Below are 12,828 nucleotides of genomic sequence, written 5' to 3' on the forward strand. Positions count from 1 at the left end.
TCACCTTTATGTAATACCTGTGTCATACCCATGTCATTATACAGATTTGTTTCCTGATACGTCACACGCACGCACAAAAAAAAAAAAAAGGAATAAATGAATTCAGGAGGCACGAACAGAGTGCTTTAAAGGCCAGCAGCACTTTTATTTGGATGTAAAGGGAAGGTCACTTTAACAGTGGAAAATAGAAAGTGCACTGCTGGAGTCTTTCATAAAAATAGAGTACAAACACTGAAATATCCAAACAAAGCTTGATTACCTAAAAATGTACAAATATCTGGCTGAATCAAGCATAAAAAGGGCACAATCCTTAAGGACTGCAAATAAAAAAATAAAAATAAAAAAAAAAGTTAAATGTCCAGATCACTAAAATCTCACCATTTCCCCAAATTGAGGCTATGGCTTCAGTTATTGGAGTTATGGTAATAAAGCATCAAAGTGTGCGCACGATTCCTAACAGAGTTCTGGAAGACATGAACACAATGTTGATGGAGGGTTAGTTCAGCATCAGCTTCTCTGGAGGCTCGATCAGGGACACCTCATGGTACCTGGAGGGAGAAAAACAAGCTTAATTGCATATTTAATGGCTTCAATTCACTCAAGTAAAATATGTAGTGCTGGGCAAAGATAAATAAATAATAAAATATTTTATATATATATATATATATATATATATATATATATATATATATATATATATATATATATATATATATATATATATATATATATATATATATATATATATATATATATATATATATATAAATATAAATAAAAACCTCTAGGTCACAAAAACACACACAAATTGTCCCATTTACACATTTTATATCAAAATCAGGGGTGTGATGTATGTGAAGACAGGTGGAGAGAGAGAGATGGATACGCAACATATTTGAAGAGCAGGGGCGAGACGCATGATTTTTGGGAAATTATTATTCTTTTGCAGGCATGCGGACGTCTTGGGATGTCTGCAAAACTTTATGAGGGCGTCTCATGCAGCACTTTGAGGTTGCAGTTTATTTGACTCCTGATACCTGGCAGCTTTTAGCTTTCACCAGCGCATCAATATCAGCAGTCACACCCCATGTAAGGTTGGGTCGATGCCATCGTCCATCGCCAACAGACATCACGATACTGACCCGGCATCACAATCCTCTGCCTTGTGGCGGCAGCAGCAGCAGCAGCAGCAGCAGCAGCAGCAGCAGCAGCATGCGCACACACACACAAGCCCCGTTTAAAATGATACATCTTGGTTTAAAAATGGAGAATGAAAATACAGAGAAAACTTGCTCACAAAAGATATGTGCTAGCGAACAGTGGCTAATTTGACTAAATTCATACCATCTTATTTATAGTTTAGTACGATTTGCTTATTCACCAATGATTGTTGGGTTTAGGGGTGGCGTTGTGTGTCACGCCTCCTTTTTAAAATTGGTACATTTTTCGTACAAAATAGCCACTAAACAGACAAAACGTAAAATAGTTATGTTTCCTCGTGAGATCACCTCAGTGTGGTGAGACAGGGTATAGATTGCAATTTAGGCTTCTGGATCAGATGAAATTAGCAGTTTGCTTTTGCTATTGTGTATGGAACAGCAGTTTCTTTTACTGAAACGTCGCAGCTTTTTTTTTTTTTTTAACTTTACAGAATCATCTCCCTGGCAGCATTAAACCCGTTTGTAGGCCATACGTCAGACACCCCTGATCTAATTAACACAAATATTTTATTTTGGATGAGATGAATTGATTTATTATTAGCAAGAATAAAAAAAAAAAAAAGAAAAAAAAGAAAAAAAGCCAGACAGAGGAAATGAGTCAAATTTTTACAACAATAAATGGATCATGACCAATTATAAACTGATTTTCACAGATTATACACATTACTAGGCCTACATGGAATCTGCAAGCACAGTTTTCTGCAGATTTTTAGCCCATCGATTCGGTTTATTTACTTGTGTAAATTATTTATTCAGTTTACATTAATTTCAGTATAATTTGACTAAAATGAAAATTTATATACACAATACACATTGTAAAGTCATATTTTCTGTCTTTTAGTAAATATTATGAGACTTGCTTTGTTTATCAAATAAAGTGGATATAATTGGATTTGCATTGTAAACATCAAATACAAAGTTTAAAAGGCATTACTTTAGATAATATATTAAGGTTTTAGTTATGATACTCCCAAAATCATTCTGCATAAATCCACAGATTTAACAAAATTCTGAGCAGAAAAAGCAAAAAACATCCGCAGATTCAGTCTGACCGTACACACATTACCAGTTTGCCAATTACAAAATAATAAACAACATTTACCATTCATTAAACATGTACACAGACATCATCAATAGGCTATAAAACTGCAGGGTAAACCATGTCCGAGTATAAGAACTTCTATTTGATTGTAACAATAACTTAATTCGATTGTAATGCAGTAATGTGCATCTTTGATAAAGCTGCTTTGAAATTAAAATTGTAAAGTGCTTTACAGAAACCCGTTAAATAGCTGCTTTTGAGTCTTGTGGATGGATTTAAAATCATTTGATTACATGTTTTACCCTAATCTATTTTAAAGAGGGATTCAAATTTTTTCATTATTTTTTAGTCATTGACTCATCCATCCAGAAGCCTACAATTCCCAAAGTCTGTACAAAAGAGAGAAAAAAAAATCCTGTACTTAAGTGAGTGAGCTTACTTTGAGCCCTTGTATTTCTCTCTGACAGCCTGTTGAGCGTGTTGAGAAGCAGCGAGATATGTCTGATGGAGATCCTGAACACACGGCAGAAGATCCTCCAAAGAGTAACCCGTCAAATCAACAAGAGACTTCGACTGCAAAAGAAAAATATATACATTTTAATGAAAATCAAGTTAATTCAATAAGCATCTGAAGACTAATGAGAACAGGTCTGGAGTCTATAAACCAAAACTAGAGCCCATATTTTGGAGTCAGAATTACCAACAATAGCACTGCTTCCGTGATAATTAGTTGACAAGTGAAATTAATTTCAAGGGTGGAGGGGAAAAAACAAAACAAAAAAAAAAAAAAACCTTAAACGATCAATTTAAAAGGGTTTATCCAGGATATTTCAATAAGAAAAATTAATGCTCATTTACATTTATCAGGGTATAAACAGCAATCAAAGTGATGAAATTCAATACCTCTTAAGACTTTCCATACATAGACCTTATTGCCCCATTTTAACTAGCTGTAGATTTGCCAAATACTGATTAAAGGCACAAGTAAAGGGTCTTAGCTTGGGAAAAATCAAGACAATATAATGCTGAAGTGTGGGAACAAAGAACAAGATAAATTATGAATCTTTCATAAAGGTAGTCTGGCGAATAAGTTATATGATCTAAAAATGCAAGGATTGCACTCATGAATGATCCACAAAGATTCTACATTCAATGCTAGTTCAATCTTCCAGCAGGTGGCGCTATACAACAAGAAATGACTTACTGCAATAAACAAAGCAGCATGACGTTAAATCTAGCAAGATTTTAGTGGTAAAGTCTAGACGGAATACAGCTGTGCATACTCCCATCAATAAAGCATATTTTGCGACAATAATTAATATTTCTACTTAACTCTGTGGGGTAAGGGTTTATAAAATACAGTTTAATGGGTAACTAAATTATCTGTATAATGTGATGGTTATTACTGTGATGGTAGACGTTGATAACACAATTAAGTGGGTAATTTAATAAATAATGTTAACTTTCAGCCACAGCTGTATACCTTTAGCAACTTCATAAACTACACTGCCACCCACAAGGTTTTTGCAGGTTTCACAAAGTCAAACTTAAGACTTTAAGACCATGAAGAAAGAAATTTCAGATGGCTAAAAGCGAACAATATTTTTTTTAAAGGTGCAGCAGAAAAATAAATTACTTGCCCCATCAAAAAAAAAAAAAAATTCTTAGCTACACATTTAAAATGGTGCCAATTTCATTTCTCAACATAACCTAAAAAATAAATAAAACTAAAATTCATGCAATAAAATTGCCAAGTATGCATGTATTGTTGATGATCGCATGCGTGTAGATCTGTTACAAATGATTTAAGACCTACAAGATGGTATTTTAGTGAATTTAAGACACAAAGACCCCGCAGATACCCTGACCCCAATATTCCAGACATTCAGGCAAACTTTAACATTTTTGTATCATTTGATGTATTCAATGTGTAGTTGCATGTTAGATTGCAAAATAGCATTTAAGGACCTTAAATTTATCAACGGACAACCTGTGCATTAACAATGTGGCATACTCGCCTTTTAATAGCACAATTATAAACAATATGGTATAAATGCTGATATAAATATCACGGTTAGCCATCTATTAAACTGGAGCTTTGTGTCAAAGTAAATGAGTTCAATCTGAAAAAATGTAAAATACATTTTCAAAATAAGTCCCAAGTGTTGTTCAACAGACAGCTTTGTAAGGTTAATAAATTTAGGTGTGGACTACTGTAGTTAATAAGTTTATCTCATGACTTAAGCAAACGGACTACACATTCTTCATTTTTATTTAGCATTGAGCTTTTCTCTGTGTACATCCATCCTTTAATGGAGGATTAACCATGCAGTTTGCTTGGCTTTATTAAAGGATGGATGTAAACAATGAAGATAAATGTTTCATGCTAAATACAAGGTTTCTGCAAATCATAATGGTCTTAAAACGGTCTTCAAGTTTTAAATTTGACATTAAGTATTAAATTTGAGACCTCTATCTATCTATCTATCTATCTATCTATCTATCTATCTATCTATCTATCTATCTATCTATCTATCTATCTATCTATAATAATAAAAAAAAAAAAAAACACATACAGAGAAAATGATAAATTAATGTATTCAAATTGAACCATACTAAAGACCAGTTAAATGAATCATTGAACTACAGGGAAAAAAAAAATAAATAAATAAAATAAACAATCATCTATCAATAGGCTGATTAATACTTTCGCCAGGCACCGCACATCTCTGCTGCCTGTACATGCACCTCAAGTGGACGATGCTCTTTAAAAAACAACAGGGGCAGTCAAAAAAAAGCAAGCCATTTAAAAAAAAAAAAAAAAAAAGACGGATAAAAAGAATATGAAGTTTCCAGAACTTCGTCATATCATTAATATCATTCAACATTAACTTAATTTTTTACATTTTTTATAGAATTTATGGTTATAAACATCAACCATTCAAGATTTTTTTTAATTCAACTTTGATGCATGACTTGCTTTTGTTCATATCAAGACAGTTCTACAAATTAAAAGTCAAATATTGATGACTGCACAACATAAGTTGCTCTACAATTATATTTTTTATTATGGAAAAAAAATAAATAAAAAGTACACTTACTAAAAAAAAAAAGACATTTCCTTCATTTTTCCCACACAACAGTCTGGTTTTAACACTGCAAATTACATTTGGACTAGACAAATAAAGATCTACAACACCATGAAAACCAAGCAACAACAAAAAATAATTTAAATAAGCATGAGATGTAGCGTTACATGGACATTGGAAAAAGACCTGTGCAAAAATATTTAAATTTAAGACTTAAAGACCCCGCAGAAACCCTGTAAATAAAACTGTATAGTCAGTTTGCTGAAGTCATAAGCTTTAAACAGCTGTATTATATACAATAGTCAACACACGCTTTAATTTAGCATCAACCATGCCGTTTGCTTGGCTATAATAAAGCAGGTGTTGAGTACTGCAGATTATACAACTGTTGTATTAAGATTATGACTTAAGCAAACTACCTATAAAATTATCCAAACATCGAACATGGAGATTTTATTGTCATTGTGTACATCCATCCTTCATTATATCAACGCTAACTCATTGGCGAAATCAAAATTAAGGTGTTTGACTACTGCAGATAATATAAACCTTACCCATGATCCACTGGCCAGTGTGTGGTTGGCCAAGATGAAAGCAGCAGCAGCCATTTGAGACGGGAGATACTTGAGGAAGGGATCGCAATCTATCAAGCTGAGCTCTCCAAGAAACTGCAAGAGAGCCAAAGGTGTTAAAATCATCATCTCGGGTGATAACAGGCAAACAACAGCTTCAGGAAACAGTCGCACCATTGATAAGCTCTCGACTTTGCTGCTCACAGGCTGGTGTAAGAAATACTGGGTGAGGAACTGATTGATGGTGGGAGCGGCCAGATCAAACGAGAGAACTGTCAGCACCAGATGCTCCATCCGCAACACTTGTTTCTTTGTGTACGTGTCGTCAGTGATGTACACAAACTCCGCCACCTCCGGAGGGTAAATCTCCTCAAACTTCCTACAGGCAAACAGATAGTCAAAATTAAGACCATTATGAATAACTGACGGGATTGTTAACACCAATTAAAAACAGCTCATTTTCATTCCTAAATGTGGTTTTAAAACCAGAGTTAAGATGAGGAAAGAAACTTGATATTTTGAAAAACGCAAGTTACTGGCAGCTATTAGCCCCGTCCACACATACAGACCTTTTTGTACGTCTCTGTATGTGTGAACGGGCCCTTTTTGAAAATACCGGTAAATTCGTTCCGGGTATTTTCCAGAAAGAGAAGTTGCAACATTACCGGTAATTTGCTGGAATGCTGCGCTGTGTGAACGCAGAAGGAAGATTGCCGGAAAGAGCGCGTGAACGTCTAGAACGCACTGACGTGAGACGTCTATTTTAGCCAACCAGAACACTTATGCGGTTTGTGAGAATAAAAGCCTGTGAATGTTTTCCCAGACACATTTAGCTGCTAGATGTTAGTCAGACAACATGTTACGAAACGTTGGCGGACTTGGTAAGGACTAGAACCAGTGGCATTCTTTCTGTGAGGCAACAGTGCTAACTAATGAGCCACCATGACACCCATCTAGGAAAGGAGGAGGAGTAGGGGTGGAAGGGAAGACTCCAACTGAAGATGGCTATTATATGGAACTGGTCTATGGTGACTTCGGAATCATCTGATTGGTGAATAATAAATTGGATAACGCTGGACCCGCCACAAACAATCAGGGTTCTTACACCTTTATCAACTCCAAATTGCAGCACTTTTCAAGCACTTTTAAGGTGCATTTGTATGTTTTTCCAACACGTAATAACCACGGTTAACTATGTTTATATATGTTGTATATACTTTCTCATATTTAAATTCATTGTGCTATTTAAAAAAAAAAACGCAATATGACATTAACTTAAATTGTTGAGTACTTTATTTGGATATTCATTCAAAAGTGATTAAAAAATATATTTTTTTAAGTTCAGTTGCATGAAGTATGTTTTTAAGCTTGGTCTCTTTCTACCTAAAGTTGATATCTCAAGAAATGAGCTTACAGTCAGATTTTGTTTGGGCGTAGTACCAAACTTTCATGACCAGTTGTTCATGAAATTTCATGTGCATTGCTATTTATTTGTTTGTTTTTTTACAGTCATTGGATTGGCGTTTCAGGTGCAAAGATGCATTCTGGGTGAATGTCTCAAATACGTATATAGCTACGTATTCAGATTGTTTTGGCTTATTATTAGCTCCATAAATACACGCATGCAGTGAACATTTCGCAATGAAAACTGGTCGCACGACAACAATTTATACACATATGCTCCTGAATATATTTTGAGGTCACATGGACAAAATCGTGCGCATATGCAACCAAAACAGTCACAATTTCGAGCCCTGCAAATTCAAGCAGGTTCAAGCACTTTGTCCAAAATCCAAGCACTTTTCTAACCTTGAAAACACTATATTAAAGAGCCCATATTATGGGTTTTTGAAAATTCCCCTCTATGTAGTGTGTAACACAGCTCTAAGTGAAGTGAAGTATCCAGCTAAGGCTTAAATCTGTAAGAATACAGTGTTTAAAACGGTTGATTCATCTATAAAAGAGTCGACTCATAGTGCTTCAAACGAGTCGCCTTGATACCGATTCATTAGGCGTTTCGCCATGACGTACGAACGAAACCAAGTTATTCACGTGCACGCGCAAACCCGGGAGATTTCAAACCTGAGGCCCCGCTCTCTGACGCAGAAACCCAGACACACACCCACAAACACACGCACACCCACAAACATGCCGGTCGATTGAAGTCACACTGCAGATGGACATTATCGATTCTCTACCCAGAGATGAAACCTCAGCATTATAACCAAGCAGTTGGAAACTTCTGGAAACTACAGGCTACAAAGAATACTTCATCAGCGTTTGTTAAAAGAAGGATCAGTAAAGAGTAACTTACTAATGGACGTCAGGATGGATTTTTCTTCCTCCATTTCTCAAGTGTAAGTACGTGCGATTAAAGTTGCCTCGTTGACTCTAGCTTGCAAATGTATTTAGTTGTGATTTTTTACTTGTAACCGCGTGTACTGTATCAGGTTAACTGGCTATATTCTCTTATCGCGTGCTGCTTTATGGAGCTCCATGCTAGAGTTCTGCTCCCGCGATTTATTCGGAAATTTATTCTCGCGCCGCAGAAATCTGGCGCGGGGACAGCCGCGGGAATAAATTTCCGAATAAATGGCGGGAGAGGTCGGTAACGGGTTTAATTTGGGACGGGAGCGGACTGTCTAGCAATATCACGGATATTGCTATGCAAATTAGGAAGAGAGTCTGCTTGGTGCTCTTTAAGAGAGAGAGAGAGAGAGAGAGAGAGAGAGAGAGAGAGAGAGAGAGAGTCAAGCATTTTCCAGCACAGCACCCGTAAGAACCGTGAAATCATAAGCATGTGATTATCTCGAAAGTAGTTCATAAATAAACTTTACATATCCAATCAGGCAAGATCACAGATTTTTAAAGAAATTTAAGGTGGGAGTTTTACAAATGGAAAGACAGTTCACTTGAAGTGCTGGGGTAGAGCTGGGCGGTTTGGCCTAAAATCTAAATCTTGGTAAATGAACATTGACTTGATTATGGATTAAGGAGCAATTTATTTATTTATTTGTCCTCATAGTTCACTGACAAGTTGTGTACAATAAATATGCTTGCATATTACAAGTGAGAGTTTTTTTTAATGTAAGGTGCATTACTTGATTTTGAAATCAGCGTTTGTTTCCTTCAATTTATATTTATTGATCATCAACATTAAACAACTGAAATTAACACACATTGCCTAAAACAAAGCCACTTTTCTTAAGAAAAAACTATTTTATATTAAAAAGTATCCTTCTGTAATGAAATTAATGTAAATAATAATTTTAATGCAATGGAAAATATGCCATCAAGGCATCTCTAGCGCAGCTACAATCATCGTCAATGTAGTGCAAAGTAAGGCTCAAGAATGGGTCCATAGCCCTACCTGACCAAAGATCAGATTTTTTTTGATGCAATTTTATTGCCATTTCAGCTTCTATGGCTATTTCAAGGCAAAAAGAAAATAGATCAAGTTTATCACTTTTTAAAAACACCAATTTTCTATAATTAAAAAAATATTCTAACAATTAAAAGTAATCAACAGCAATAAATGTAAAGGGTAAAATACATAAATAATAATAAGTAAAAATCTAAAACAGTTTAAGATTTCCTTTTGATAAAAATTCTACAATTTTAGATGGATTCCAAAGATCAGATGTGGCTTCAGAAGTATAAATCAGCCTTAGCCTTGCTGATTTATACTTCTGTGTCAAGTAATCGCAGTGACCCTCGTTGAGTGTTACTCTCCGTGCCACTTTTGCACATCACCACAAGCTGACCAATCACAGAGCTTGTGCTACGGAGTGTCATGTAGTTACATTTGAGATGCAACTGCATAAAGACTGCGCCAGACCATACGCAAGTACCCCATGCAGAAGAATAAACCAGCCTTAAAGGAGAAGGGTCACATTGGCGCATAAACACGCGGTAGGGATAGTTATTGAAAAGAGGAAAAAAAAAAAAAAAGACCTGAAAAATTCAATTATATGCGAATTGATTAAAGCTAAATGTAAAAGTTCAATTAAAAAGTTTGAAAATGATAAACATTGTTAGTTTGCAAAACCACAACCTTATCCGATTCAAAATGTATTGTAGAGTAGGATTTAGCAACTCAAATTACTTCATTATTTTTATTTTCTTATGAAAATTACCTAATGTAATTTTATATAGTACCACAAGTTAAAAAAAGCCTACATATCTAAAGGTACAGCTGGAGCCAGAAGAAAAAAAGTCAACATTTGGAGGTACCTTGACATAATAAAATTAAAGCTCATTTAAAACAGTTAAAGCCTACAACAATACTTCAGTAAAGATTTTAGACAAGTTTAAAATTATGACTGAAATGAACACTTTAGGGATAGTAAAAATACACTTACGAAGCCAAAAGCATAGCAGCCGTGCCCACCAGCTGCAGTTTCCCCCTCAGCACAGACATGGAGGACAGAAAGCGATCAATGTAGTTTACAGCCAGGTAAAGAGTCTCGTTCTGTAGCTTGTATTCTTCTCCCACTTCCACCAACCAGTCCACTAGAATAGCACGCATGCTGTTTGTGATGTCTGGCTGTTTTCTCATGTAACCTGCTTTCGGTTTAGACTTGACCTGAATGGCAGTAAACAAACAATGAGAAGTGCAATAAAAAATAAAATACACATTACAGAAAGGCAAAGGATTTAATCCATGCAATTAAATTGTGACCTCAGATCATGCAATTGGTGCCCTAATCTAATCATTAGTTTAATATATACATGCACACACAACCACAAGATGTTTGAACCATTTTGAAATTCTATAAATAAAACTTACACCATTTCAATGTGGTCATGTCATTGACAACAAGCAGAAATTTTCATGCACCAAACTAATTTAATAACTGTAACATGAGGTAATTGAATCATATCCAAATGTTAAAACAGCTGTGGTAATGTTTATCAATGTGGACCTTTCCGGACTCTCAAAAGCTATGGAAGAAAAAAAATAAACTCAGGAAATACGTTTGGACCATTGTTAGTTTACATCCTTCAAAATGGTCTATTGGTAAACCGTTGATGAACAATTAATTGTCAAAACATTAACATTAATTCAGCTTGCAACAAGGTTCTCTAAGGCTGAACTCATAATGCAAACCAGCAATTAAATAATAAATAATAATTCTATTTTTACTGATTTGAAGAAGTTTCTCCTAACGGATGGCATCATATTGGTGGATGCAGAATATAGCGGTGGCCATATCAGTATAGGCTGTTATGTTGTTTTAACACTGAGTGAACCACTTTACGTTTGCTGTCCACAGGGTATTCCAAGAGTTATAAGACGAAGACCTTTTAATATCAAACAGAATAAAACTTAAGACCAATCGTAAAGTATTATAAATTTATAGCACAGAAAAAAAATGAACAAAGCTAATTACCATCTGTAACAAATCTTTATTATATGTAGAAACCAACCCTGAAAACAATCTTTAAACTGGCTAATAAATGACTTCTGTATAAAAGCTGAAATGTTTATGCGGTCGGTTCAATTGCATTTAAGACCTTAGAGAACCAGATTTATGGCATTAAGACCAATTAAGGCTTTATTTTCATACAATGGAATTTAAGGCTTTATGGATCTGCAAACACCCCGTCCAACACTATTATACTAGTGTTTTGATTTAGGTTAATGTTTATTGACCTGGTTGCCTTATACACTGTAAACCCTAATGTTGTTTTCACTTAATCAAGTTAAGTTGACTGAACATTACTTAAAATTGAGCATTTTGGTCCTGTCACCTAAAAATATTAAGTTAATTTAACTTGTATACAATGAAAATGCATAAACTTAAGATTTCAAGTATAGTAAGCTCAAAATCACAATTAATCCTTTAAAAAAAAAAGTTTGTTTTTATTGTAGACTTGACTGTAAAATTCTAATATGTGCAATCTTTTAGTGCAAGGTCTTTTTTTTTCAGAAAACAAGGCTTCATGTATAATTGTTCACCATAATGGGAATAAATGGCAAATTATTTCTCTTTTAAACATTTTCATAGCATATAATTACACACACAGACACACACACTGAACAATTTAAGTATAATCTACCAAACCGGCAAGTGAAAAACTTAAACATGCAAGTTTTGGGAGACTCAGTTACTTAATTAAATTGAGGCAATGAGTTTACTCAATTACCTTTTGTTTTTACAATCATGTCGAAAAATTAATATATGATTTACAGTCAGCCAAATCTAAAGAGCAAGCTGTTAAATTCCATCTCGGTGCGTCGCTAATCATATTAGAGACATTGAGTGGAAACGACACCATTCACAAACTGAGATTCTCCAAATTTTACATTTAAACTCGCAGCTTGGTGTGAAAACACTGCTAGACTCAATGCATCCACACACACTCACCTCCATTTCCCGCAAATGCGTGTGGATTTCTGCTGCATAATCTGAGACTTCATTGACATTTGTTGGTCGTTCCTCACAATCGATTACTGACATGTCCATTGGAGAATCTATTTAGAGGGAAAACAGGGGTTTACATGTTTTAGAGCCACACACAACAGCATAGATTGTTTAAGATAAACTACTGCACACATCTTACCAAAACTGGCCTCCAGTGGAAGGTCAATGGTGGCGAGGGGCTGCCTGAGGCGGGTGACAGTGGGGTTTAGTGTCAGCGGGGAACAGTCCATGGTGGATCTCTGTAAAGGTGCTTTCTTGGAGCACGCGCCATCAGGCTCATCCACGTGAATCTGAAAAGCAGCAGGCTGTCTGTTGCTAGGCCTCTCTCCAAAACTCCTGGCATTTTCTTCAGGTTTACACGCAATTATCTGTGGCCCAGACCCCTGAAAGTAAAAAAAGGATTAGATTTTTGGAAGTGAAAAATGTATTCACTTGTTCGCAAACTCATTGCAGTAAAAGTTTAATTACAACAAATGA

The 12,828-nt window shown here is 35.2% G+C and overlaps 1 protein-coding gene across 2 annotated transcripts in view; it reads right to left on the reverse strand.

Annotated features, from left to right (window-relative positions):
- Positions 1–120: 120 nt before the first annotated feature.
- ccna2 (cyclin A2) overlaps positions 121–12,828 on the reverse strand; it is a 14,767-nt gene continuing 2,059 nt past the window's right edge. Inside the window, 7 exon segments of one of the 2 annotated variants that reach the window (NM_152949.1) lie at positions 121–548; positions 2,702–2,835; positions 5,906–6,019; positions 6,098–6,302; positions 10,285–10,508; positions 12,295–12,401; positions 12,491–12,734. In NM_152949.1, coding sequence (NP_694481.1) covers positions 497–548; positions 2,702–2,835; positions 5,906–6,019; positions 6,098–6,302; positions 10,285–10,508; positions 12,295–12,401; positions 12,491–12,734 — 1,080 coding nt within the window. In that variant the 3' untranslated portion in view covers positions 121–496. 2 annotated transcript variants of the gene reach the window in all.

Source organism: Danio rerio, chromosome 14, assembly GCF_049306965.1.
Source record: "Danio rerio strain Tuebingen ecotype United States chromosome 14, GRCz12tu, whole genome shotgun sequence".
NCBI classification, from domain to species: Eukaryota; Metazoa; Chordata; class Actinopteri; order Cypriniformes; family Danionidae; genus Danio; species Danio rerio.